This window comes from Psittacula echo, assembly GCF_963264785.1.
Source record: "Psittacula echo genome assembly, chromosome: 12".
Lineage (NCBI taxonomy): Eukaryota > Metazoa > Chordata > Aves > Psittaciformes > Psittacidae > Psittacula > Psittacula echo.
Window position 1 is genome coordinate 6,655,933 of NC_137747.1, and position 27,681 is coordinate 6,683,613.

A 27,681-nucleotide genomic window follows, 5' to 3' on the forward strand; every position below is an offset into this window, starting at 1 on the left:
ATTCAGACGCCTGGAGAGGGCTCCTGAGCCCTCGGGCCCATCCCCCACCGCTAGCGCAGCCGGCGCCGCAACCGGGAGTCGCCGCTGCTGCCGCCGTACCTCGGGCATCCGAACCAGGACAGCACCCGCCCGCGGCGCAGGTAGCTACCGGGCGGGGAGCGCTCACCCAGCCGCTTGGTAGAACCGCGAACTGCTCCGCGGCGCGCTGAGGCCTTGGCTTGCGGGCGGCCCGGGAGGGCTGTGCCCCTCCCTCAGCCATGGCCGCTTTCCTTCGGTCTGGCCCCTCTGTCCACTGCCTCCAGGGACCGCCTCTGGCCTGCCCGCCGGTGCTCACCCTGCGCTTTTTTGCGCCAGGGGCACTCGGCGGCTTGCCTGAGACCGCGGCCTGGCCGTGCGGGGTTCTGTGGTTCCTATGGCCACGTAGCGGGCGGGCCCGGCCGTCCCCGTCGCGCCGTTGTCCCTCCCCGAGCTCCCCCACGATGGCGCTGTGCAGAGTGACCAGCCCTGGCCTTCGCGGGGCTTTGGCCCTGTGTTCGGATCTGGCAGGGCCCGAGCGGGGAGCGGACCCGGGATCTGATCTGATGGGGCGGGCCGGCGCGTTGGCTCTTGGTGATCTGTGGGCGCACAGGGGACGAGGCGCGGCGCTCGGAGCAGGCCGGAGCCCTGGCGGAACGGGGCGGGTTGGGTCACCGCGGAGCTCTGGTCGGCGACCCGACGCCGTTCGTTGCGATCGCACGGAGGGAGCATGCGGATGGGAGCTATCCGGGCATAGGTTCCCCCCCCGAAGCGTCGGCCTTCTCCTTAAACTCTCCTGATGCTTTTCCAAGAGGCTCCTTGCAAAGCGAGAATGGAATTGTCATCTCTTGGAATTCCTAAAGCAAATAATGGCGAGGAGAGGAAATCCTTTTATGTAATAGAACACAGAAAAAAGATGGAATCTGCCGTCAAAATACTGGCTAGGCCAGTAGCAGTAAATTTCGTGCCCCTTTAGGTTTTCTGTAGACTCACAAAATCTCAAGTGTAGTTAATCCCTTGTTTGTTTTGACGTTTTGGGGTTTTCCTTGTGTTTTTGTTTATTTGCTTTGGGTTTTTTGTGGGAGTGTTTTTTTTGTTGGTTTTTATTGTGACAGATGTCAGGCATATGCAGAATTTTTAGAGCAAGCTAAAAGGTTTTTATAAATTGCTTTGTGCTTCTTCAGTGCTTAATGAGGGATACTTGAGAATCTGTTATGATTTTCTATTAATTTGAAATGAATAAGGACTCTTGATTATTTTTTAAAGAATAACAACTTTATATGTAGTATCATTATGTGCATTACGTGAATTAATGTTAATGGTAGAACTGTGTTATATGAACAGAAGGTATTCTGATAGAAACAGTATCATACCAATGAATGTGTTACGTACAGAGTACAAAGAGCACGGATTGCCCGAGGTGAGACCAAAGGTCTGTGTAACTCAGGATCTGGTCTGTGATGGTGGCCGTCAGTAAATGCCTATGAAAGAATAGAAGCAGCAGGCAGTGGGACAGCGATACTTTTCTCTGTGTGCTGTCAGCCACACAGTTGTGGTTCAGAGTCACAAGGCATGTCGTTGTTTAATGAAAAGCTTTTTCTGTCAACTTTCGTGGGTTTTGTTTTTGTTTTCCCTTTGTTAGCATCCCCAGTGCTCTGTAACAGTGAATTTCATGGCTAAATGCTGTGTGAATAAGAACCTTTGTTTTGAAGCCACCGGATGACAGTTATTTACTCTCAGTAGTCGGGTGACTGCAGTAATAGCTGCTCCCTGCTCAATTTTCTGTGCCACTTCTGACTTGGTGGTCCCTATTCTGGCCCCTGCCATCCCTCAGTGGAATGAAGGATCCCACCACAGGTTGGCTGATATGTTGGCTAAATGACACATATGGACATATCATTGCAGGTGGGAGTTTTGTTGTAGAGTCGTGGGATAGGCTTGGGGCTTTGATATCCTTAATCATACTGAGGTACTTGTTCATACCAAATACTGACAGATCAGCGGTGAATTAAACCGTGTGCATAAATGATATGTATGTAGATAGGTTGAAAAGCCAAAGAGGTAAAATTGAGCCATTAAACTAAAGATGATCGTGTTTGCAAGTGAGAGTACTATAGCCCAAGAGGTAATATCTTGAAACTGAGGTTACCATGCCTCGGTGAAGTAACTGAGTGTGAACTTAGAGTACTCCGATACTGCTAAAGGATTATGTTTTACTTTTCATTTTATTAATGAGCAGTGGTCAGATGTGGGTGGGAGAGTGATTCAATTCTTACACATGGTACAGCTCTGGTATGATAATCTCCATTATGAGTGAACAGTTTAAAGGCTCTTGAAGTGTTGGAGTGATTTCATTCTGCTGGTCAAGTCTCTGGATGTGGCAACATTTCAGCGCAGTTCCTACAGCAATACCTGTAACAAAGGTGTAAGAAATAACTTGTATGTTTAAAAGTCCATTTTATGGCACACATGCAGGAAAATCTTCCCTCTTGGGCTATCTGACTTGAATCTGGAGGGCTGGCTGTTTCTGAACCTAAGAAAGCATAAAAGACACTGTTGTATTAAGAGATTTGAGGAAGTTGAGTCTCTGTACTTCTGTGTAGAGAGTCTTGAGAGGTTCTTAATAGCAGACCTGCAACAGAAAAGAAAATAGTACGTCAAAGGGATTCAGAGTGTAATAAATGTATAATTACATTGGGGGGTTGAAGTTGAAAAATAAGGGGAACCATTTAAAATAACCAGCCAACCCAAACACATGTGTGGTGATTGGTGTTACGTGGCTTGGTGGATTTCTTTCTGTCTGGCATCTGAGGTTCGAAGCTGGATGGATCTCGTGTATGCTTCACTGGCTCTTAATGCTTGAACCATAACTGTGTCTCTTGTGGCCCTCATTATGCAGGAGGCCAAATTTCTTAAAGGACATTAGTATTGACAAGTTTTCAGCTCAGTAAATGTGGTAACAAATGCTGGGAAGCTGTGAACAGGTTTGCCTGAATGTTTGTACTGTGTTCTTTACATGTTGCGCGAGTCCTTTGGTCAAGCTCTGGTAGTTCTCAAGATGGCCACCACACCTGTGTTTCTATATCATAAATCATCTCTGCTCTTTGTTTTGAAGGAAATAGGTGGAACACCTCTGGGGTTTCCACTGGCTAGTTGTGTTCGGTAGCATTTTGTTGTCTGCAGCTGTAATTGCTTTGTGTCACGTTCTTTCTCATCCCAGTGGGCAAAGCTTCATTTCAGTTCTTGTTGGAAATGTCTTCTGAGACACTGCTTTGTGAATTTGAGCCAATGCATTGATGGCCTTTTAAGGAAAAGCCTTTGGTATATAAAGCATGAGGATGTTTTTGTTCTCAGGTGGATTTTGCTGCTTCTTTCAGGTATCGTGAAAAATGGCTGATGATATTGATATTGAAGCAATGCTTGAAGCTCCTTACAAGAAGGTGAGAAAAATCTGCCAGTGAGGTCCTGTTTACCTTAATTTAGCATTATTCATGAAACTACTGCTGAACTGTAAACTAACATCCCTGGAGCCCTCATGATTTATCTTATTGGAGATGCATTACATGTAACTTACAAGTAAATATATACTGTTAATGTAATTATATTGTGCAGTAGTTTCACTTCAGCGTGATGAATAAATGCCCATCTATCTCTCTTTGTAGACTTGCCTAACGATATCTCACCTCTACTCCCATGAATTCACCTTTGATTCCAGTGTGAACTGTCAATCATAAGGTAGTAATTGAGTGACGTATCGCTGTACCGTGGTCCCTTAGGTTTAAACAAACAAAAAAAGAACCAAAAGCAACAACCAAACAAAAAAAAACAAACCAAAACTACCCGCAAACAAACCAAACAAAACCCCCACAACCAAAACCAAGAAAACAAAAACCTCTCCTAAAATTGCCAGGTCCAGTTTGGTATAGCAACAAGGTGAATGCAGTGGTTTGGGAAAACAGCAGGGTTCCAAGAATAACCTTTTCACCAGTCCCATGGCAAGTAAATATTTGAACAGTCTGCTCGGTGCAAGAAGAGTGAGACTTGCTTTTAATGCAGAAGGCTGGTGGTGGTTAATCTTTTAACAGGGCAGATGAAAATCCATTGCTGAGTGAACGAATTGACAGAAATTCTTGGATCCCTGAATAGAATGTTCTTAGCAAGTAAAAGACAGTATCACAGTCTGCGGTGTCATTCTAAAATGAGCTCTTGTATTTCTCTGTCCAAGTTGTTGAATTAGGAAATGTCCATTTTTTTAATGCAAAATTTTTCTCAATGAGCGTAGCGATGTCTTTCCCATAGACCAGCAGCAAATGAATACTGTCTTTTGTTGTTTTCCACCAAATGGTGGTGAAGTGTTAACATTATGCATGCTTTAGTACTGGTGTCACAAAACATGTATATTCAGTTTAAGTCGCTTAGGAATTGTTCTTTTGATGTAAGTGATGTGATTAAACTGTAAAGCAAGTATATAAATTCTATAGCAGTTCTTGTTAGTCTATTCTGCAGTGTTTATTACAACCATGTGATGAGTTTTGGATGAGCATTTGTAAGTTTTAAGTGGTATAATTATTTTATGTGATACTTAGCAGTTACGTTAAAATCTTGAAGAGAAAATTGTAAATTTTGTTATGTTTAAAATTCTTGTGTCCTGGTTTAACATGGATATTTTCCATGTAAACAGGTATGGAAATAGGGAATGTTTAGGCTGGACTGGTGGATTATTGATGACTTTCTTGGGAGTCGACGTTACTAAAGCAGTGTGAATCCCTGTTTGCTTCAGGGCGAGATGTGTGACAGAGGTGACATCAAGCTCTTACAACCCTTCAACGAAAATGAGCGAAGATCTCGGGAATGGCATCGGTCACAGGAAATCCATAGTGGCTGCTGCTAGCGTAGCCACCGGGGCTTAGGCAGACATATAGCCTTGGTACTTATCAGAGGGGCACACAAACACAAACCTGAAACTTCCTCTTACATGTTATAGAAATAACAGTTAACCACTTGAGTGCTGAATTCAACAGGATAACTTGCTCTCTAAACCATGTAAGGAAGTACCTACAATTTAGTACACACTTTTAAATGATGTAAGTCTTGTATTTTGTAATTGTATGACTTAAATATAAGCAGCAAAGTGGTTAAACATGCTTATCTAAATTTTCTAAATCTTTCCACATTAAACTGCAAACAAATAATTTAGTATTATAATTTTTGTTTTGTATTTTCTTATTCCTATTCCCATTACCCTTTGACCACTTGAAATGTTTCCGCTTCGTCCTCATGATGTTCTTCTATCAACCCTGCTTAGGATGAGAACAAATTGAGCAGTGCCAATGGCCATGAAGAACGCAGCAAGAAGTGAGTGTTTTCTCAGTTCTCTGCATTTCGGGGGAGGCTGCTGATTTTTGTAACCTTGCAAATGCATGTCAGTATTGTTTAGGGGTATAAAATGGAAAAGCTTGGTATTTGCAAGTGCTGCAACTACAGCAATTAGGAAATGTTCTTTTTGTTTACAAATGTAGTTACTCCCTTGTCACTGGTGTCATCAAAATTGTGGAAACGTGATGTTGGCATCTTTTAAAAATCAGACTTGGTACATTCAGCATATTTAATTTCTTATTTGTTGCATTAGCAATGCAATGGATTTTGCATTTTAAAAATGAATTTGGTGTAGAATTTTATGTGCTTTGGAACAGTTCAAAGCCTTTAAAGATAACTGGCACCTTGAGAAGTTTTGGGGTGTTGGATCCCTTCCCTCTATTCTCACCCCATACAAAAATTTGCAAGTTTTTTTGTTTGCAATCTAAACACTATGAAATTATACTGTAATATTGTCAAAGAAGCAGAGTCCAAGCCCAGCTTCTTCAGGAAGCATAATTCCAGGGTCAGAACACTGCTGCTGACCCAGCCTATGTGGAATAAAGTCTTTGAAGGAAAATGCTTTGCATAAGAGTCAAAGACTCCAAATAAATAGAAGGGGTTTAAGTCTGTGAAATAAATTCTCTACCTTACAAGCATCATTTGATGATGAGATAGTTGACGTAGGGCGAATAATTGTCAATTTGATAGTTGACTAAACAGTAACCAGTATGTGTCTGTAATACACACCTCACTTGAGATGTCAACGTGTGCTGTTGTCATCTTCTGAAATCAGAGATACATGATGGGGATCCAAAGAACATTTCTTCCCAGAGAAATGAGCAGTCCAATTCCAACAGACTTAGGTTGGAATCTAATAATCTAAAATTGATTATATCTTACATGTGTGTTTGAACAATACTGTGAATGTCATTCTCATGCTGACTATTAAAGCCCTATCAAAAGCAGCTGCTCCCAATATTTTTAAGTTCTGCATTTTTGTTGCTTTAAAATACATACACGGCATGTAATACCCTGCTTTTGTTTGGCTGCCATGTCTCAAAATAGAAACTGGGATTTGAAAAAAAAGCACTGGGGTTTAAATCTTAGAAATGGTTCTGACGTTGATTTGTGGTAGAATTAGGAGAATACTGGAATATATTTCAGTTCGTTTCCTTAGTTGCTGCAGCCTCTCTGAGACCAGAGCACAATGGCATTTGCTATCTTTCTGTGCATGGTTCCGTTTTCATGGTGAACCTGTATGTTCAGAGTTTGTATCTACAATTCAGAAAAACAGTAAACTAAGTTTAGGAAAGAAAGTTGTTGTAGAAGACAAGAAAATCGAGTGTTTTGCTGCTGTCTTGCAGTGTCATTGTGTGGAGTTTCACTTCCTTTTCTGGTTTTCTAATTGTACTCTCGTGTCTGTTCAGAAATGTTGCTTCTGTGGCATCTTCCCCATTTCAGTTTTTGAGTTAACTTGACTGGAAGTCTGCCCATGGCCATAGAGAGTACCAGGGATGAACTTTGTGAAAAAGGGGGGTATGATATAAGAAGTCAAGTGCATGAGTGACCACTTTGGCAGATGATGCTGCGTGCAACCTGAAGGCCCAAAAGGAGAGGAAAAATTCAGTAGTGAAGGATGTCGTGAATTTCAAAAGTTTAGCAGCAAAATTGGTTATTCCCCAAATGTAGTTTGAGTTAAATTACTTGAAGTAATTGGCTTGAGCATCTGTTTAACATGTGTTTTATGTATGCATACACAGATACATGTTTTAAAAACTAAGAGACATAAGGTTTTGTGGTCTGAGACTGAGATGGAAAGGAAAAAAACCTGCAAATAACCCAGAAGCAGTGAGACAGTGGCTCTGTGGTCTTCAGATGTGAGGTATAATTGACATAGAGATAGAAAAAGTTTAAAGTTTCCAGCTGAATGGTTACAGTGATGAAGATCTGCAGTTTCCTTCAACCTGTAAGAGCTGCAGACTTGGAAGAGGGAGTGGCTTGTGAGTGGGAGTAGCAAGTGGGAAGCAAAACTCTTAGGCAATATGTGAAGACTGATGGCAGGGAGTATCAAGAGAAAACCCTTCTTTCCCTCAGAGTTGTCTCTTCCTTTCTACTTTTATTATGTCTTGGTTTATTTTGCTCTAAAAATAAAATTTATTCTTAGCATCTTGATGATGTATTGAAAGTATGTTTGAAAGACACATGCATTTATTATGTACAGGAAAGTCTTTTTACTTTTCCTGGAAACATTCTTCAGTGATTATATAATTTTAAATAAGAAAGTGCTTTGGAGCACTTTATGTTGTTGTTCATGATAAATTTGAGAGCTTGAGACATGCTTAACTACCAGAAAAGACTTGTATAAATACCAACAAGTAGAAGGGTTTAACTGTCAGTGTCTGTGACATCAGATTAGAGGAACTGTGGCATGTGAGATGAGTGGCAGCACTGAGCCATGTGTGTAACCAAAGGTGTGTTTTTCTTTCTCAGGAGAAAAAAGAGCAAGAGCCGAAGTCGAAGCCATGACAGGAAGAGGAGCAGAAGCAAGGAACGGAAACGGAGCCGAGATCGGGAAAGGAAAAAGAGCAGAAGCCGGGAAAGAAAACGGAGCAGAAGCAAAGAACGCAGACGCAGCCGTTCCAGGAGTAGAGATCGCAGATTCAGAGGCCGCTATAGAAGTCCCTAGTAGGTTACTGATGTGGAGTTGCATGTGTACTGCTTCAGTGTATGATGTGGAAGCTTTAAGTTTCACTCTCTGCTTTCTATGTTGGTCGCTAATCATCTTGGAAAAGGTGAGAGGTAAGGGCTGGAGAGTGTCAATAAATATGGAGTCAAGAGGAGGAGGGCAGTAACATATCCAGTCCCTCCTGCTAGTTTGCATTCCTACCTGAACTCAGAGATGCAAAAGCAAGTGAAGGTATGTGTACAGCTCTCTGGTAAGCAAGGTTCATCACAGAATTAAAATAACAAGCAAGTTTTCTACATGTCCTCCCTATCTTCAGTGTATGGACCTGATGGTTTAACTGTCAGAAATGAATAACAGCCTGGCTCATAAAACCTGTCACTTGTATTACAAAGGTTTTTACTGGGTTGCTGCTCTTAAACATTTACTGCATAAACAGTTCCGTGTTCATGCATCCAGACTGGAAGCATCTTGTTTTACCAATGCCCATACATCACATACTTGCCCTGCTTTCTCTCAAACTTGTTTAGAAGAATTCTTCAGTTCCTCTCAGATACTTGGCTTGCTAGCACTTCTGCTATATGTAGTTTGTGATAGTTGCAAGTCATTTCTCCAAACCCATCTTTTCGTTGGTATTTATTCTGTTTTTCTGCTCTTCTGTATTCCTGTCCTCCCCTCTGCATCCCCATCACCGGTGAGAATTGGGCTGTGTATTTGGCTTTCACTGATCACTCGAGGCTGCTCTTTGTGTCTGCTTTTGTCTGGATCTCATCCCAACTGTTGTCAAATCTCAGAATCATGTCAGAAGCAGTGTTTGAAAAGGATGTATATTTTTAATTGTGGCATGTAATGTCATCCACGATGGAGAAAACTCTCAGGATGATAGAGAAGACACTTTACCTTCTGAGAAGCTGCAGGCTTGTACAGGTTTCTGCACATGAATGTTTTTCTAGATGGCTGGATTCCAACTCAGGGAAACACATTCCTTTTTGAAATGCAAATAAAAAAATGAGGTCTCATTTTGCACTAAGTCAGCTGGATGTTGGCAGTTTCATAATCACGAATGGTTTTGGTTGGAAGGGACCTTAAAGTTCCTATAGTTCCAGCCTGCCTGCTGTGGGTAGGGACACCTTCTACTAGATGAGGTTGCTCAAAATAGTGAAAACCTAGTGCAGCTACTGGCTCTGAGATGCAGTGGCATCCTGTGCTTCCATCCATCCTGTGTACTTGGGATCATAGATTATATCAGCCCAGCTTTGCCTTGTCTTGAGGAACAGGCCCATCAGCCTCTGTAAAGCTGCTCCAGGCTTCAGCTCTGAAGATTTCAGCTGTGCACAGTTGGAGTGTTATCTGCAGCTTTTTGGCACCCATAAGATTGCAGTAGTGGTTGGGTTCTGCCAGTGCTACTGTTGTGGCTCCAGACTGTCTTGAGCACTTGATCAAGATGGAGCCTGCCAGTCTTGTCACCTCCAGTGTGGGGTTGTGTGGAGAAGATGTCCTTCATCTTATTGTTTGGTTGGGAGTTGCTGCATTCTCCTGGCTGTCTCAAATGGCTTTCTTCGTCTGGAGAAACTTGGAGATTTGAGTGTTCAGTCTTCCAAGCCAGTTTCCTCAAGAAGAGTTTGAAAGGATGGCCATGACTACAAAACCTCGTGCCTGTTTTAATGACTCAAGATACATTGTGCCAGGAAGACAAATGGTTGTGAGGGATCTTTTTCATTGTTATACTTGTCTGTAGCTGTTCTGGGCAATTTCTCTGGTATTGGGAGATAGTGAACAAAATATGGATAGTCATTGGTTTGTGTTGCTGCATTTGAATTGCAACGGAGAACACCCATGTTTTACGTCAGGAGGTGTGAAGATGGACAGTAATCATGTCTCTGCTAAGAAGCCAACCTGTAGAATTAGTACCAGGGTTTCCAGCTGCAACCTTGGCAGGATGTGTGGTGGACATTGCAGAACCTGAATGGACACACTTGGCTTTCATTTGTCTGAACTGGAGTAGGAAATGAAGTAATTTATCCTAGGCAAAATGTCTGGTGTTGATGAGTAGTGATCTCATCTTAACATGTGCCTGGTTTTGTGTTGTCTTTTCTCTTAATAACTAGTTATTTTCTGTTAATAAGTAGTTTCTAAATGGTCTTTTTTTCTTTATTGTTTTTACAGTGTTACACAGGACGGTAGTTCCCCTGCTTTAACCTGGCCAGAATGGTTTTAGATTTTGGCCCACTACTTCTACCTATGTCATGACATGTTTAAAAATTATCATCCCCCTCCTTGTTGTGAATGCTGAGTTTAACTATAAGCATTCCTGCTTCGCTGAGTAGCGAGATGATGTTTATCAGACAAATTGATTGGCTTAAATGGATTTAGTGAAAGTCTAGTTGATGTTTTCAGCTGCTGTGTCTTTCAGGGTGCTTTCATATCAATTTATAGCCACAGCAGAAAGAATCAAGTCTGCAGATGGAAAGACTAAGCCCCTAGCATTCAGTCTGTGAGCAGTGCCTCTGCTGTTCAGTGGATATACAAGAGGAACATTAACAGGTGGTGTTCTTTTGCTTGTATCTACAAGGAGATCAAGTTCAGGGAGAATGAGATAGGCTGAATCTTTCTATTCATGTCACGGACTGTTACCCTGTGCCACAATAACTAGCAAGAGGACTGTCCTTATCGTGGAAGCAGTGGGTGGATTGCCATGTGTTCTGTCACCTTCTGTGATGCCTGGAGAACTAAAATTAGCTTCAGCCAGGAGATTGGATTCCTTCGGGGTGACATGTCTATATAAAGTTAACTGCTGGCTTCGCTGGTTCTTTGTTTTGATGTCCTAGTAAGAACTTTACTTGAAGGAAGCTGTATTTACATACTCATACCATGTGGGTCCAGCTGAGAGAACAATAGTGAATGTGTCCCTTGCGGACGTCTGCAGGGAGCGACTTTGCTTTCCCCTTGCACCTTAAATTTTATGAAACTTTCTGTTTTGAAATGTTACATCCAAGCAAATAGTCCTGTCATCACCACAAACTCATCTCCAGACTCTTGAGGAAGAGTTCCAGGCCTTCAAGGTACTGCTTTGCATTCACAGTAGGTAGAAAATGAATGTGGACGAAAAACTATGTCAGAAAGGTAACAGCAGTGACTGTAGCTCAGAATATTTTACACGTGCAAATGTGCCATGTATGACTGACCCATGATTTGGTTCTTCCTTGGCGTCCTGCCTATGCTGGGGTTTTGTGACAGTTGAAACTGAGCAGGGAGGATAGTCTGTGCCTTACAGTTTGGAGTGCTGCACGTAGCTTATGCATACGATGGGTGCTGCTAATGGAAAATGTTCACAAGTTCAGGTGTGAGGGTGGGTGAGCACCTCCAGTGGAATGGGGGCACAGACAGGAGATGGTGAACGGGGTGCTCTAGTAAGTAACATCTGTCTTTGCTTTTACCGTAGTTCTGGTCCAAAATTCAACAGTGCCATCAGAGGGAAGATTGGTCTGCCTCACAGCATCAAATTAAGGTTGCTAAGTTTTCTCTGCTCCTTATTGCATTTGCTTAAAATCAGACTGATGTATTTGAAGGTTTTCTAATAATCTTATTGATCTCTCCTCATAGCAGAAGGCGCTCCAGAAGCAAAAGTCCCTTCAGGAAAGACAAGAGCCCTGTTAGGTAGGAATTTTTACACGTTTGTGATGGGGTTTGGTTTGTTTCGTTTTTTTAATTGAAGTTGGAAAAGTAATGGTGAAATAATGCATGTCTACTTGCTCTCCAGCTTATACTCACAAGTAATGCTGGAATTCATTCAGATAGCCCCTGAGAGGAGAGCATTGAAAAGATGTTGTTTTCTCCCCATGTCAAGCTGTTTTCCCCCCCAGTAACAGTGCACACTTATATGAATAACACTACTTTGCAACACATACCTTGGTTTCCTTTTTGTGTTTCTGTATTCTCAAGCTTTTTTGTCTTAATTGTGTTTTAAATTAACTTTTCTGCTAAATCATACTTTATAATTTTAAGTACAGAATGGAAAAGTACTGCACAAATGCTTCTCTTCCCTATCCAGTATGTAGTGATGTTATTTGTAGAGCAGCCAAGTATCTTTGAAATCCAGGAGGTGCTTATCTATTCTTAGGCTTCTTATTTAAGGGAATGGATTTAGATTGCTGCTAATGAGATTATTCTCTTAAACTAATGCAGTTAAAATTAACCAATCTTGCTTTGTTTCTTTTTAATGATTAACAAATTCTTTCTGCAATAATTTAAACTTTTCTTGTGTATTGTCAGCTTCTTAATATTCATTAAAAAAATATAAGTACCTACTGCATGACTGGAAAGTCAATGCAGGCTCCAACACTTCCTTTGTTTTCCCATCCTTTCACCTCATCTTTTTGACTGCAAGCTCCTTAGTGCTGCTGCCTCTTCTGGATAGTAGCAAAATAGCACTTCTATTTAGTTGAAGCTTCTGTACTCTAATATGTAATTCTCCAGTCATATTTAATGGTAACAGTTGAAACATGCTTAGTTGTGTTAATGAAGTAAATATTACAGTAATACCAGGCATTCCCTTCAGTTCTTGACTCTGCCCTTTTATAAAATGGCAGGAACTTTTTTCCCCACCAGACTCTAAAGTACTGGTTATTTAAAGTTTCATACATAGTCCGGAGATGAGTTATCTTAATTCATATTACTTCTTAACTGAACCTTTCTCTTTCCAGAGAACCTATTGATAATCTTACCCCTGAGGAGAGGGATGCTCGAACAGTATTCTGCATGCAGCTGGCTGCAAGAATTCGACCAAGAGACCTGGAAGAATTTTTCTCTACAGTAGGAAAGGTAATTATGGAGGTTATAATGATTCTGAATACCTCCAAAAGGTGTCCTAGTACAGGATTAATACTCTACAGAATTTAAAGCAAGTGGCTTTCTGGAGCTTCCTGTACAGGTTAAAGGGGGAATCAGTGATGACCAACTAATTCTTAAAGGCTCTGAACATGAAAATATAATTAACAGGAGTTCATTGCTCAGCAAGTGATGTAAACCATGGCAATGCAGTTCTGATTCAAACGGCTTCATTTCCCAGCTGTTTCATTCTTTGGCAGATAGTTCTGCCACTTATACTGTCATTTAAAAATCGAACTTTTATTTTTGAAAATCTTCATTTGTTCCATCAGCTGTAAGGTTCTGGCTTTGTGTTATAGTGCTGCAAGTATTCTACTGTCCTTTTTCCTGTAGCATACTACATTTGTCTTGGAATAGCAGCTTTTAATGCTAGCTTGCCTCTGTGTGAAGATAGCTTTATGCTACTCTAGATTTGCAGCCTAATTACAAAACCCTGGGCTTGGCAAATAATTGGGTTTTAATTCCTTACTGGAAAAAATGGACTGTGTTAGGGTTTTTTTAAGGCATTAGGTAGTTTCCTTTAACAGGATTTTTGTTCTTGCATTTCAGGTTCGTGATGTGCGAATGATTTCTGATCGGAATTCCAGGCGTTCAAAGGGAATTGCTTATGTTGAATTTGTTGATGTTAGTTCAGTGCCACTGGCAATAGGACTAACTGGACAGAGAGTCTTGGGTGTACCAATCATAGTACAAGCATCACAGGTAAGGAGTTGTGAACCTCAACTTTATTCTTGTTGAGCAGTGCTGCATTTGTCTTGTAGGAAGATTTTACTGTTGGAAAACTTGGTTACTGTTAAGTGTTTGGAAAAGTACCAGAAAAGATTATTTAAGCTAATGATAAATGGACCTTTGTTTCCCATAGTTGACAGGCAAATTACAGCAATTCAAAGTGATATAAATGCATTTTGAAAATACAGAAGAAAACTGTAGTAATGAAACTGTAATAGTGTTACAGTATTGTAGTGTATATTTGTATGCTTTCCAGCATATGTAAAAACAAAGTTGTTAATTTACCAGATAGACGCCAGAATTCTGTGTGAAGTTGTTTAGTTTGAAGGTGTTTGGAAGCTGTGTCTCTATGCTTGGTCATAGGCTTGGATTTTGTAAGTTTTAAAGTCTAATTGAGAATGTGCAGATTATAAACCAGCTTGTATGTTTAAGTGTATCTGCTAGGTGTGTACTGCTTATGTTAAGGGGTGTTATTAAAGTCTTACAGGAGGTTTTTCTTTCTTCCTTAGGCGGAGAAAAACAGAGCAGCAGCAATGGCAAATAATCTGCAGAAGGGCAGTGCTGGTCCTATGAGGCTCTATGTGGGATCATTACACTTCAACATAACCGAAGATATGCTGCGAGGAATTTTTGAGCCGTTTGGCAGGGTACATTTTCATTTTTTAGTAGTTCATCTTAAAACTCCACATTAGTTTTAGAGTACTTGCAGCTTCTGGAAATAATTCAGCTTCACACCTGCAAAACACTTCTGCTTTTTCCTGCTTTTCTGTTCCTGTACATCCACAGAGCTTTAAATACATAGTATTGGAGAAGAGAATCTTGATGTGTAATGTGCTCCACTGATTTTTTTGAGTGGCAGGTTTTGTGAAGGAAAGCTGAGAATACAACGAGCACCTAAAATTACAAAACAAAAAACCTTACAAAAAACCAATTCCTACATCATATCTGGCTTCTGCTGCTTGTAAATACCTTCCCCTGACATGATTGTGAATGGGGGCCCCATGTCACAGCTTAAAGCACAAAGCACAGGATGGGATCTGAGCTCTGTTCACTGTGAATGTAGTCTTTTCATCTGTTTCTGAGGATTTTTGCTCATGTTACTAACACACTCTGGCAATGCGTCCTGTAAAGCTTGACACTGGCCCCTTTTCACTCCTGATCATTAGGCCCCAGTTTGCAGCGTTTTAATATGTTTTCGTATAGAGAGTAGGTTGAATATGAAGTTTCCGGTGAAGTCATAATAAATGTAACCCTATTGTGTTAACTAAGGTATCATGAGTATGTCATTGCTAGTTAGGGAAAAAGTAATATACTTAACATGCTGCTTGATGGAAGAAAAAAATAAGGGTGCATCAAGTCCGTTGATGTTCCTTTCGTGCTATCTTTGGATCTTAACCTTGCCTCATACATACTGTGACAGCACTTTTCAGATGCTTTATTCAGGTTCAGATGTGTATCTCTTTAATTCTCTTGTGCAGAAGCCTGGAAAATTGCAGCAGTTTATTAAATACGAATCCACCTGTCCTTGTTTTGTTTCCTGTCAAGGTCTGGCAGTGGGATTAATGTAGTTTAGGAAGCTGACCTACAGAGGTGTGAAGGTTTTTCCTTCTACTGATTCCATGTACTCCAATCTAACTCTTACTCTTCTTAGTTTTGTGTTGCTGTCTCTTCCCAGCACTGGGCTCTTAGAAGACTTAGTAATGTGCTTTAAATTGAGATCTGTAATGTAAAAGTTCCCATATGCAATAATTATTTAAAATATCTCCTTTTTCTAAAAGTTCCTGGTCAAACTCATGCAAACTGCTTTTCTTACCTTGTGAAATGGAGTTCCTCAGCCTCTGAGATGCCATGACTATAATGTTCTGGATATGATTTGATGATGCCTGTTTGCTCATTGTCTGCTAGAATGTTGCATAAGGGCCAAGCCTCTGCCTGTAGATGATCTTAAAGGACAAATTGCACATCACCCTGCTGGTTTAGTGTCAAAGTCCATAACCAGCTGCCTGTACACTCATTGAGGAAGGAATGAGGAACTGGTTAAAAGTGGTTTCACTTTCATGTACGTGTATTTGGCAGGGCTGTATTCAGGTTTTGGTTTGATATTTCGTAGTTTATTCCAAAATGCATGATAATGAATAGCTTTCTTTTTACTTTTAGATTGAAAGCATTCAGCTGATGATGGACAGTGAAACTGGACGCTCAAAAGGATATGGATTTATTACGGTATGACTGGAATTGTCAGACTACTTAGGCAATATCTTAATGTAACCTTCCCATATAGTAGTATAGCTTACTCAGCAGTCTCTGTTAAGTCTCTACTTAGAATTGTCATGTTGCAGGAGATGCACCAGTGGCCTTTTTCTTTGTTTCTGACAGTTCTCTGTGGGTGTTGTGGTTGAGCAATGCACATGTTTAGGATGGAATAGTGTACTTTGTGTCAGTGCCTGATAAAGCAGTGCTGTCATATGCAGGTAAAGATACTAGTAAACAAAAACTGGCATTTTCAACTTCCAGTTGAAAACAGCTTTCCTCTTTACCCTCAGATAGATAATTCTATGAACTTGAGTTTATTGACTGACATGACAGTTTGTCATGGGACCTCTGGCACGTGGAGAGAAACCAAAGGCACTATGTAGCCCATATTTGATGGTTTAGTACTGACAAAATATTTGTATATTTAGTGAGGTGATACACAGCATCAAGGAGAACACCTGATAGGAATAGCCAGTAAATGCATGGCAGTTAGAGGTTACAAAGAAGGTGACTCATTCTTGGAAAGTGTTAAAAGAGACTTGTGTTGATTGCAGTATCTGGATGCTCCAGCTTCAACAATAATACATTCTTACCTAAATTTGTGAAAGTAAATACCCAAACCTGTATGCATTTGGTTTAAATGGAAAACATGAAGCACACTTAAGTTAGTGTCTAACTATTGTTACCTTAAACTTGGTGTTTCTCATGTTTATGTAGCTGGGTATTACATATGGTAGAATTGTTGCTGAATCCTATAGGCTGTATTATTGAATGCATATTTTTCCAATCTACAGTTCTCAGACTCTGAGTGTGCCAAAAAGGCCTTGGAACAACTCAATGGATTTGAGCTGGCTGGTAGGCCAATGAAAGTTGGACATGTAACTGAGCGCACTGATGCTTCCAGTGCCAGTTCATTTTTGGACAGTGATGAGTTGGAACGGACTGGAATTGACCTGGGAACAACTGGTCGCCTTCAGTTGATGGCAAGACTTGCAGAAGGTGTGTGTGATGATTAACAGGAAATGGGGGGGAAATACAGAAGCTCGCAGGGTTGAAATTGGCACACCCCACAGTATTTTATGCTAAATATATGAAATGGTATTTTTAAGCTTTTGACAACAGTGGAATTTGTGGTACTGCATCCCTGAGTGAAAACTGCTTGCTATAAAGTACATTCATCTTCTGCTGTAGGTACTGGTTTGCAGATTCCCCCAGCTGCACAGCAGGCACTGCAGATGAGTGGGTCTCTGGCATTTGGAGCTGTGGCAGGTAAGAAATTACCTATTTATTCTTCAGAAATACTTTATGCTTTATAGTTTTGATACAAGAGGCACTTCTCTACATTTGGTGATCTTTTAAAATGGGAGCATAGGTATTACTGCATGTTTTACAAGCTGTAAAACAGTGCAACTCCATGAACTCATAAACAGTTGACAGTCTATGACAGCTTTGGGTGTGATTTGCTTCGCATTATTTTTTGCAAATCTGTTTTAGTTCATTTAATCCATTCCCAGCCTTCATCTCTTTATCTTTACTATTCCCTACTAATTCTACTGCAGTGCAGATGTTGACTGTTAAAAATGGCAGGCTCATAACTGGAAAGACATTGACCCCTCTGAAAAAACAGAGCTGTAGTGTTAGGTTTATGCAGTGTGTGTCCTGGTGAGGAAGGACACTGTATATAAAGGAATTTGTATGTTGTTTGGAATTGGCTATAGTTTGTGTGTTCTGCAAGTGGGTATGTTGAAAGTGTTACTGAGACTTTATTTTGTTGTGAGAGGGGATGAGGTTGAAGATACAGGATTGCTGCTCCTAGGTCATAGCTGGCCTGAACAGCAGACTGTTCAAGAGGGCTTCAGAACTAGAGCAATGAATAACCCAGGAATTGAGGAATTACAGAGTGGAATTTCTTCTTACTTTTTATTAATACAAGAAAAAAGGGCATGAAACTGTCGTAGCTGTGAAAAAGACGTGAATGTCACAAATAACTAAATGCTGGAAGGTGAGAGAAGTGTTAGGAAATCAACAAAGAGCAGGGGGCATTGTTCTGTTTGTCTTACAGAAAAGTTTGTAACAGAAGTGATTCAGGATTAAAATACACCTGAATCACGTTACCGAAGTTATTCAGGTGCAGTTTGGAGAAGAGCATGCACATGAAACTGTAGACAGTTGCTAGAAGAATATAATAGGGTCTCTCTATAGATAGACCCATGGAAGGAATAGGATCTGGCAAGTAGAAAAGAAGTGTGGGTTGAGGAATAGGGTTTTTTCTATTTGAGAAGAAAAAGGTGGAAAAGACACAGGGGCAAGGAAAAAGTATATCCAGTCCAGGAGAAGGAAAGACAAACAACACTAGAGATAAGTTGCCTGTAATGTAGGTGACAGAGTGGTGTGACAGGCTTGCTTAGGAACAGGTATAGTCAATAAGAAATCAAAACACCAATGCTTTTCCCACCCCTGTATTAGAAACAAAGAAGTCCAAACCCCCAAATCAGTAACATGGCTGAAAATGTGTGACACAGCTGAACTGTTAGGATAGCATGGAATCAGTGCGAGACAAAATGGCTCTGGAAGAATAAGTGGTAAGGCCAAATACAGGGTTTTGAGGAATGTGCATGTTCAGAAACTAGAAATGAAAGTGGTAGGAATAGTGGTGTTTGTTCTACTTATATTGTACAAAAGGAGTAATGCAGACATGTGCAACCTAAGTAACTTTGGAAAAAAAGCTTTTTACTACCATAGAGTCATGAGCTATCCCCAAAGTGAGATTTGGTTATGGATTAAAGATCTCTTTACTCTTATTAGAGAAAATTACTACCAGGAATTATGTCATTGTGGGAGACTTTAACTTCCCTGATACAGATTGGAGAAGAATTGCTAGTAATAATGGTGGGGCCCAGATATTCCTGGATGTGATATCCGACAAATTTCTTCATCAAACACTCACTGACTCATGAAGAGGGGATGCTATTTTAAACTCAATTTGGTAAGTAATGAAGATGTTACGGATGAGAATAGAAATGACCATTGACTTGAGGGATCATGAGTTGCTCAAGTTTAAATGGAAGGATAAGCAGGTCTGTAAGGCTTCTGATTTCTAAAGTGGTGGTTGAAGAAATGAGGCCATAGAGTCATCTGGTCTGAGCAGCTTGGGTGTTTGAACAGTGAGGATGTAAAAGGTTTCTTCAGTTCCAAATTGCTAATGCTATATTGGATCTGTATTCCACAGAAAGAAGAAACAGTCCTGTTAGAAATGGGCTCCACACCGCACTGGGTGATTAACTGCCTCCAAAGATATAAGGAATAAGCTCAGAGCCTATGAAGAAGAGGAAAAAGGACTGATAATAAACCTGTATTTTTAGTTTGGGAAGTAGTAAAATTGAGAATTACCTCATTAGATTTAGGCCTTGTAAAAGACTTGAAAGCATAGATGAAGATTTGCCAACTCCTGAAGAGAACAAAAAGGAAGCAGGGCTGAGGTTGAATGAAAAAATACTTCCAGGGTGTTCCAAAAGAGTTTCACTGCCTCAGTTTGTAGTGGGGACACTGGTCATTAAAGTTTGGAATTTGAGGATGGTTAGCTAGGAACATGGAAAAAAACCCTATTCACAGGGTTAGGAGTAAAGCTGAAAGTAAGATCTCAATGTAGTAAGAAAACTCCCATAAAGTTAGTGAGGGAATAGGTACATGAAATATGGGATTTGATATCTGGTTTTGTCAGTAAATATTTTAAGTCTGTGATACAGTATATAGCTGTAATATCTAAATTACCTACACTTAAAAGAAGGAAGAACACCACAGCTTGGCCAGTTTCCAGTCCTGTTACTCTGACTTTGCTTCTCTCCTTAAAAAGCCATACTAAAGATGGGTGAAGTGGAGAATATTACTAAATACAGCATACTTCCAGAGAAACTGCATTTAGAGACTCAGTCTTTGATAAAACTGAGTTTCTTACATGAGGAGCAGTAGTAGAGCTCTTCTCTCTGAACTTTCGACTTGTGTCATTCGGAAATCATCAAACTATACAAGTGGGTAGTACAAGAAATCCAAGATGTATAAAGAAAGAGAAACTGTCATTTTTGGAAGGTCCAAGGCTGTTGTTGAAGCCAAAATTCAGGTGTTGGGCTGATCTTGTTTTAATATTTACATAAATAACAATAGTCAACACGAGTATGAGTGAGGTTAGTACAGATGGGCTGTTGATAAGGCATTCTTGGGCTGTTGTACATTGTTCACCTTTCAGGATTGAAACATTCTAAGTGTATAGCCTGGGACTTAGCAGTGAAAAACAGCCAAGGAAGAGGAAAATAGATCTAAATACTCCAGTTCATCAGTGAGTGAATATGAACTGTCAGTGTGCTGCATTTTTGAAAGGGCAGCTATGTTCCTAAAGGCAGCATACTTGAGCAGCTGAGATGTAAAGTCCACATTGATGAACAGTTCTGGTCACCCATGTTCAAGAAGGGTTGAACCAAACTAAAGAACTAGTTTTACAGGAGACCTGAGAACTTGGATGTTATTCCAATGGAGAAAATTCCAGCAGGGAAAGGAATTGAAGCTGCAGCTTGTACTTCCTGCTCTTTAGTAAACTGTCTGAAAATCTGGAACTTAAAATAACTATGAGGCTATAGGACATGCTTCTCATGCTTCGTGGCACAAAACATCCCTTACTTTTGGTAAGGAACTGTCAGTTCATGCAAAAGATAAGATGGTGCCTGCGGTAGAGGGACAGATAGATGTTATCATCCGCAACCTCTCTCTGCTCTGCTGTTCTGTTGTAAGTAATCACTTTGAGTAATGCTTGGCAGGCTGCAGTTTATTAAAAGCTAGTTGTGTTTTGAATAAAGATGCAGCTTCCTTTTGGTTTAAGACACAAAATGCTTTCATAGATACTTCCGCTTTCTCTGTGCTAAGCATGTACTTCTCAATCATGCTGGACAGATTATATGTACAGAACATACTGAAGAAGGTACTTTGACCTTAACTTGACAGGTGTATTGGAGTTTCTACATACGATTTAAAGCTGCATGTGGGGAAGACTAAGAGATGTGACAATGAAGGGTGACAATGAGTCTAAATTCCAGATGAATTTAGAAGTGAGTGAAGAGGACCATTCTTCAATCTTGAGCAACAGGAAAATTCAGTTACTTGAAGAATAGGATTTGTTTCAGAGGTGGTAGATAATGAACCTGTCAGACCTGTTCCTACAACGCACTGATAGCAGATGTGTTTAGAACAGATGTAACTCTAGGCTGTAAACAGAGCTTGCACTGGTGATCTGTGTAGATTTGCCCCCTTTGGGGCTCACTGACACTGGTGAGTTCAGTTGTACAGGGTGTACCTGTGCAGTTGTGTCAGAATTGCAGAGCGGGATGTCTCTGTCCTCCTCTAACCTGAGGGATGTAGGAGATTTGGGGGTTTGTTAATGTTTTTAAAGCACATTTATTTACAGATAAGTTTGGATAGTGATTAACTAGGTGAAATCAGTTACAGACCGGGCCAAATCCATGCTGTTTGTGCAGAGAATGCAGGCGAAGACAGTCTTCCCCAGTATTTATCACTCTGTGGAGCTGAGGATTTCTTTATGTTCAGATCCCTGTGGAAAACATGCTAAACATAGCCAATTCCTATTACAGTTCAGCCTTCCGAGCTTACTCCTTCCCGCTCTTGTTTTCAGTATAGTTCCCAGTATGTGGAGTTCTGTGGAAGTCACTTGGGAAGGAATATGAGGAAGACTTCCTCAGTGAGGCAGAGCTCTTGCTGCCTAATACTTAGAGAAAAAAATACTCATTCCGATTGCCTCCCCAGTGTTGTGGAGAAGGGTTTATTAGGGAAAATATCCCAAAGGATGCCTGACACCTTTGGGTCTTTCCAGGTAAGCTGGGAAGCTTACTTGGGTCTGTCACTTCACTGCTTTCTAAACAAGTGAATGAAAGATGATGGTTAACTTTAGTCTTCTAACTAAGTTAAAATTTGTGTGAATTGAATTGGAAGTGAAAAGGCTTATGCTGATGCTTCCTGCATTCTGAAGTTTTCTATTGGTTTAAAGATAGCAAGCATTAGAGTCATAACTTTGGAAATGGTTAGAAAGTCTGCATTTGTCTGTTCCCATTACTTCAGACTGGGACAGCTCCATGTTAAGTTATTAAACAAGACATTAGTGGGGGGATTGGGGGCAAATTAAATGTTCTGAACACTTGAAAATGTTTTGAATTGCAAAAAACCCAAAGTAACTTGTGTCATTACGACATTTATATGGACAGGTAACAGGTTCAATACCTTCTTGTTCTACTTGAAATTGCTGTCTGCTTTCAGAGTGTCGTGTGTTGGGACAGTCCTGTGCTTAAATGCTTTCTGTTAGTGAAGATGCCAAACTCCCAATGCCTGTAAGAATTGCTGTAATTATTTTCTCATGGAACAAAATACATCTTATAGATATAAGATCAAGCACAGCAAAAGCAATGAGGAAATTACATGTCGAATTAAGGGACATGGTCATGTCTTTTAAGGTATTCATTCTCTTTGAAATATGCTTGCCTCTGGTTATGGAGTTTCTGTTGAGTACAGAATATTCCAGTTGAGTAGCTGAAATTAGTGAAACCCCTCACAGCTAGAGAGGAGCAGTGAGAGTGGGTTGTGGTGCCTGAACAAGCTCTTAACCACAAGAATACAGCTAAAAGCCTGGCTGGCAGGTGATGACCCAGCAAAGGCACACACGCTAACAAACTGTTTATTCTTTCTTTAGATTTGCAGACGAGACTATCTCAGCAGAATGAAGGTAAGCAGTGTTTGATACGACTTGTCCCCAGTGAGTTTTGTTATAGATGTTTATAAGTGAAATGCTTCTGGTACAGAGTTTGGCAACAGCCTGAGAAATTGTATTGTATTAGTGTCTGCAGGAAATCAGCCTGATTATGGACTGTAAAAACCAGAATGTATGTTAAATACTTCACTCTTTCTTCACAGCATGTCCTGAGTGTTGGTAATGCTCCCCAGCCATACCTTAGTCCTTAAAAACGTGTAGGTTTGGGTGTGGGGTTGTTTCCAAGGGGGCAAAAGTAGGGATATACTTCTTTTTGAAGGATAATTCAGCATGCTTAAAATACATTTGGAGGATGTACAGAAATGTCTGTTCCTTCCTGTGAAGCCATGTGGAGTGGTGCTACTCCATCCTGAGCTGCTGCTTGGCTTCCATGAGGAGATGCTGCTGGCACACAACTTGGGCAGAAGTTTTAGATGCATTGAAGATGCATTTACATATTTACATTGAAAATCTGCCAAGATCCATGTACAGGGTTAGCTCTTCACTTCTTGGCTTCAGCTGTACTTCATCTGTGCTGTTTTCTGTATTGATCAGTTTAAAATAGCCTGTCATAGATAAAGGTCTAGCTACAAGGTTGGCTTTTCTGCCTTCAATTTTCTTTTATAACTTACTGTTGAATGTTGTGATTTTTAAAGCATAGATAGAATATACTCATTTATATTGGAGCCATGCAGAGCAGGTTTAGATCTCTTACCGTTTTCTTCCATTACAACAGTTCTGGCTGCAGCTGCTTCAGTACAACCCGTTGCAACACAGTGCTTCCAGCTTTCCAACATGTTTAATCCTCAAACGTAAGTGATTTATCGTGGTGTGTTTCTGTTTGCCATTTGTTGATGACTTTAACATCTGAGTAAGGAACTGGAATATGGCAGAGGGGTTTTTGATGAGTTTTGGGTTGAATTTTGTCTGAGTGATGACAATCCCATCTCTGACCTGTTTTTCCTTCACCCCCTACAGTGAAGAAGAAGCTGGCTGGGATACAGAAATTAAAGATGATGTGATTGAGGAATGTAACAAACACGGAGGAGTTATCCACATCTATGTAGACAAAAATTCAGCTCAGGTATGCCTGGCTCCTGCCTTACTAGACTGGAGATGAGCTGCTGTGTGGTACATGAAACCACATCCAGTCTTTCCTTGCATTTCCTGATCGTGAGGATCACTGATGTGTGGCACTGTTGTGCTGGTGGGAGGCAGATGTGGTGTATTGTGTCAGAGAAAGCAAAGTGCCTTTAGGTAGGGGGGAGCCCAGCAGCAAAAAAACCCAAACGCAACCCCCCAAAAACACTATCCCCCCAAGCCCAAAAAAGCAGCAGCCCTCAACATAACCTCACATAGGTTCTGAGCACATGGAGCTGCAAATCTGGTTCACGTTACAAAGTGGATTTAAAAGAAAAAACTACAGCTACTATATCATGAGGTAGCTGTTGGTTAATGCAGGCCACTTTGTCACAGTAGCACGGTGGTGACCCCGATATAAAATACCCACTGATACTTAAAAATCCTGTATTTGAACATGAGTTTCCCCTGTGCTGTTCTGTTTGCCAGGCTTAGATTCTGATTCCATTACCTTTTAAGTGTTCCTATTTCCCATCTCTTTGGGGCTCTTTCCCAGACTTGCCAGGCTAGGGTCTGTCAGCATTTAGCTGTGAAGATGGGGTTTGTTGTGGGTGAAAAGAGTGTGGTGTGTTAGGGAAAGCTAAAGCTTTATGTTGCAGTATCTCGTGTCAAGGTTTCAGCAGCTCCAATGCCTGCGTATGGGGAGGCTGAGAAAATAACTCTGTGTTAATTGCTTAATGCCGCAACCATCAGCCCCTGATCTCGAGTTTCCCCCTAGAAGGAATGAGTTAGATCACCGTGGGAAGAGTTAGTCCTTGCTGGCAGAGGCTGCTAAAGGAAAAGCTGGAGCCTGTTTCTTAATAACCGTAAGGGTGGTGAGGCACTGGAATGAGTTGCCCAGGGAAGTTGTGAATGCTCCATCCCTGGCAGTGTTCAAGGCCAGGTTGGACAGAGCCTTGGGTGACATGGTTTAGTGTGAGGTGTCCCTGCCCATGGCAGGGGGGTTGGAACTGAATGATCCTAAGGTCCTTTCCAACCCTAACTATTCTATGATTCTATAATATTCTTTTCCTGTAAAATCTGTTTCAGTTAGAGTCTGATCTCTTCAAGAATTACTGATAGTAGTCTCTCTGAAGAGAGCAGGCAGCCAGAATAATGCATACACGTTACTGTGGGTGGCTGTGTCTTGAAGGTATTGAATGGGAATGTTGCAGTGCACTGGATTAGGCTGGTTTGGTGCCTTAGGTTCAGATGGAAGACCTCTGTCGCTCATGTTAGATACTGTCCTAGGCTGCTCTTGCCCTGCTCTGAGGGGATTTTCCCCCTTTGTCCCAGTCCTTGTTCAAGTTAATGTAGCAGTAGTACAGTACCAGTCTTCCTCAGTACCAGTCTTCCTCGAAGCACCAGACATCCTTCCAGCCCGGGGAGTGCTTAAGCCCTTTAAAAACCAGGCTGCGAACTCGCCTATCCAGTTCAGGCTGGTGATTTGCCCAGCTGGGGGCCTGGCCTGCAGCACAGGTAGCCAAACTCCTCCTGCTTTTGTTTTGCCCCAGCCATTGGCTGCTCTTTGTGGAGGGTTGTTCTGAGCAAGTTCTGCTCGCTCATTGTGGATCAGGCACGCTTTGCAAGTTCTGCTTTGCAAACTGCTACTCAGAGAAGCTTCATGCCAAGGTAACAGTGTGGTAGCACGTACTGGTAAAAAACTGTTTTCTCATGTCATTCTGAGTTACGGGGTGGTCACGGTAAGAGTAGAGCAATGGTTTTGCCTCTGCCACAGCCTCTTCAGCACAGGTGATGCTGGACCCTCCTCAGGCTTCTCACAGCTCTGCCCCTTCTGTATTACAGGGCAATGTGTATGTCAAATGTCCTTCCATCACTGCTGCCATTGCAGCTGTAAATGCGTTGCACGGGAGGTGGTTTGCAGGTGAGTGGCTTCCACACAGAAACCTTTAGTTAATGTAGTTAATTACAGAAATGACCAGATACTGATGTCTGTTGTTTCATCTTCTGATCAGGTAAAATGATCACAGCAGCATATGTACCTCTTCCAACGTACCATAGCCTTTTCCCAGACTCTATGACTGCAACCCAGCTACTGGTTCCTGTTCGACGATGAAGATGGATTTAGTCAGTTTTGTACATAGTTATTTTTTGGAGGAAGATTGAGTTATCTTTTATTTAGATAAAACTAAAGGAAAGGATTTAATGTCATTTTGTGTACACTTCCTGCTACCTTTAAAAATAAAATGAAGTAAGCAGAAATGCAGTGTGTTCATTCTCCCTAACTAGCATTTCCACTGTATACAAAGCTGTTGACTTCTTGTTCTGCCTTGTAATTCTTGTACATTGACTAAGGTGATCTGTAGGAACTGAGAAGTAGCTCATAGAAAACAAGTTCTCTGTAAAAGGCAGATGGGACATAATGACATTTTTAATGTTTCACAAAGCCTTTCTTTTAATGCAGCAATTACATTTACACTTCACTAAATGTAGGTGATCTGCTAAGGGTTAATATCAGAGGTAGATGTTCTGAAGGGACATATTTAGTGTTTTGTATAAATGGAAGATTCAACAGGCTACTGAAAGCTGACTCTAGGCAGCCACTCAGCTTGCTTTGTGCTGAATAATTGGTAAGAATAGAAGGATTGAAGGGGTTTATTTCTTGATGGTAACTTTTGATTAATGTATCTGTAAAAGTTTCTTTGTAAATACTGTGTGAGGTGTGTCTAAGTTTCCAAACAAAACGATCTCTGCATTTCCAGATAAGTCTCTTGTGTCTGCCATGGGGCACAGCTGAAGGATTTCAGCCAGGTTTGAAAATGGGTAGGAAATACAGAAACGTGTTTTGTTCTGGTTGCATATAATCTTTGCTCTTTTTAAGCTCTGTGAGCTCTGAAATATATTTTTGGGTTACTTCAGTGTGTTTGACAAGACAGCTTGATATTTCTATCAGACAAAGACTTTCATATTGCAACAATCTTTGTAAGAACCACTCAAATAAAATTCTCTTAAAAAGGCCTTCACGAAGCTTTATTTCTCCACTGGACTGGAAGTGTTTGATGGGTGCTGTGAAATGGAGGTGGGTGGAATGTCACCCTTCCTGGTGTGACCCCCCCATGTGCTGCAGCCTTGGCTGCTCAGGAACCACTTGTGCCCTTTCTCAAGCTCAGGCCTGCTGCAGGTCTTTCCTGCCCTCCTCTGCCCCATCTTTCACACAGGGTCATGGATTGTGAGGATGGAGCGGTCATTTGTTGGTTGTCCTCTCACTACTCCTTTCCTACCTCCCTATCACTTCTAACTGTGCTCATACAAGGGGTGGTTGATGGTGTGGAGTCCCATGGGTGGCAGAGGTGCTGCTGCTGCTCAGGGCAGGAGGTGGTGGTGACCTGGGCTCCATCAATGCAGCCACTCCAGGTGGGTGTTGCTGTGGCTGAGCTGCAGAATGGTCTGGGGAGCAGGAGGCAGGGATGTGCTGCCCCAGAGCAGTTTTGGCAGTGTGTCACCCAGCTCAAGACCACCACACAAAGCTGCCTTTTAGCTTCGTTTTGACTGCAGGGTTTTAGTTGCCAGTTCAGAGTAAAACTGGAGCTTTTCAGAACAGCCGTGCTGCTCAACTTGGTTGCTGGCACTGTTCCGCTCATGTTACTGAGCCACATGACAGCAAAGCAGGCTTTTAGTAGCAGATCTGTGTTTTCCCTCTTAAAAACTGAGGAAATGGCACTTGTACTAGATACAGGTTGTACGGCTGCTGGCTCAGGTTTGGCTGCTGCTACCCTGTCCTAAACAGAAATAGAGGAGCAGCAAAGATAAGCCTGGTTTCAACCCGCAAATACCAGGAGGTTGCAACACTGAACTAACCATGTGCTAGTTCAGA

The 27,681-nt window shown here is 41.4% G+C and overlaps 1 protein-coding gene across 11 annotated transcripts; it reads left to right on the plus strand.

The window, feature by feature from the left end:
• Positions 1–26,825, plus strand: RBM39 (RNA binding motif protein 39). Of its 11 annotated transcripts, none has more exons than XM_080628265.1 (18): positions 62–140; positions 3,393–3,455; positions 3,678–3,750; positions 4,697–4,942; positions 5,321–5,370; positions 7,864–8,058; positions 11,663–11,713; positions 12,760–12,877; positions 13,493–13,645; positions 14,182–14,319; positions 15,830–15,895; positions 16,720–16,924; positions 17,117–17,194; positions 22,671–22,703; positions 23,464–23,539; positions 23,706–23,811; positions 25,653–25,731; positions 25,823–26,825. In XM_080628265.1, exons 8-18 carry the CDS (start codon positions 12,815–12,817, stop codon positions 25,921–25,923), a joined length of 1,098 nt encoding a protein of 365 aa, XP_080484391.1. In that variant the 5' UTR covers positions 62–140; positions 3,393–3,455; positions 3,678–3,750; positions 4,697–4,942; positions 5,321–5,370; positions 7,864–8,058; positions 11,663–11,713; positions 12,760–12,814; the 3' UTR covers positions 25,924–26,825. The 11 variants fall into 11 exon arrangements, 8 of the variants coding, with proteins under 8 accessions (XP_080484384.1, XP_080484388.1, XP_080484389.1 ...); XM_080628260.1 differs by having other exon boundaries at positions 4,796–4,942; XR_013957900.1 differs by lacking the exons at positions 3,678–3,750; positions 4,697–4,942; positions 25,653–25,731; positions 25,823–26,825 and adding exons at positions 11,499–11,564; positions 18,731–18,911; positions 19,155–20,702 and having other exon boundaries at positions 1–140; positions 11,660–11,713; positions 23,706–23,724.
• The last annotated feature ends 856 nt before the right edge of the window (positions 26,826–27,681 follow it).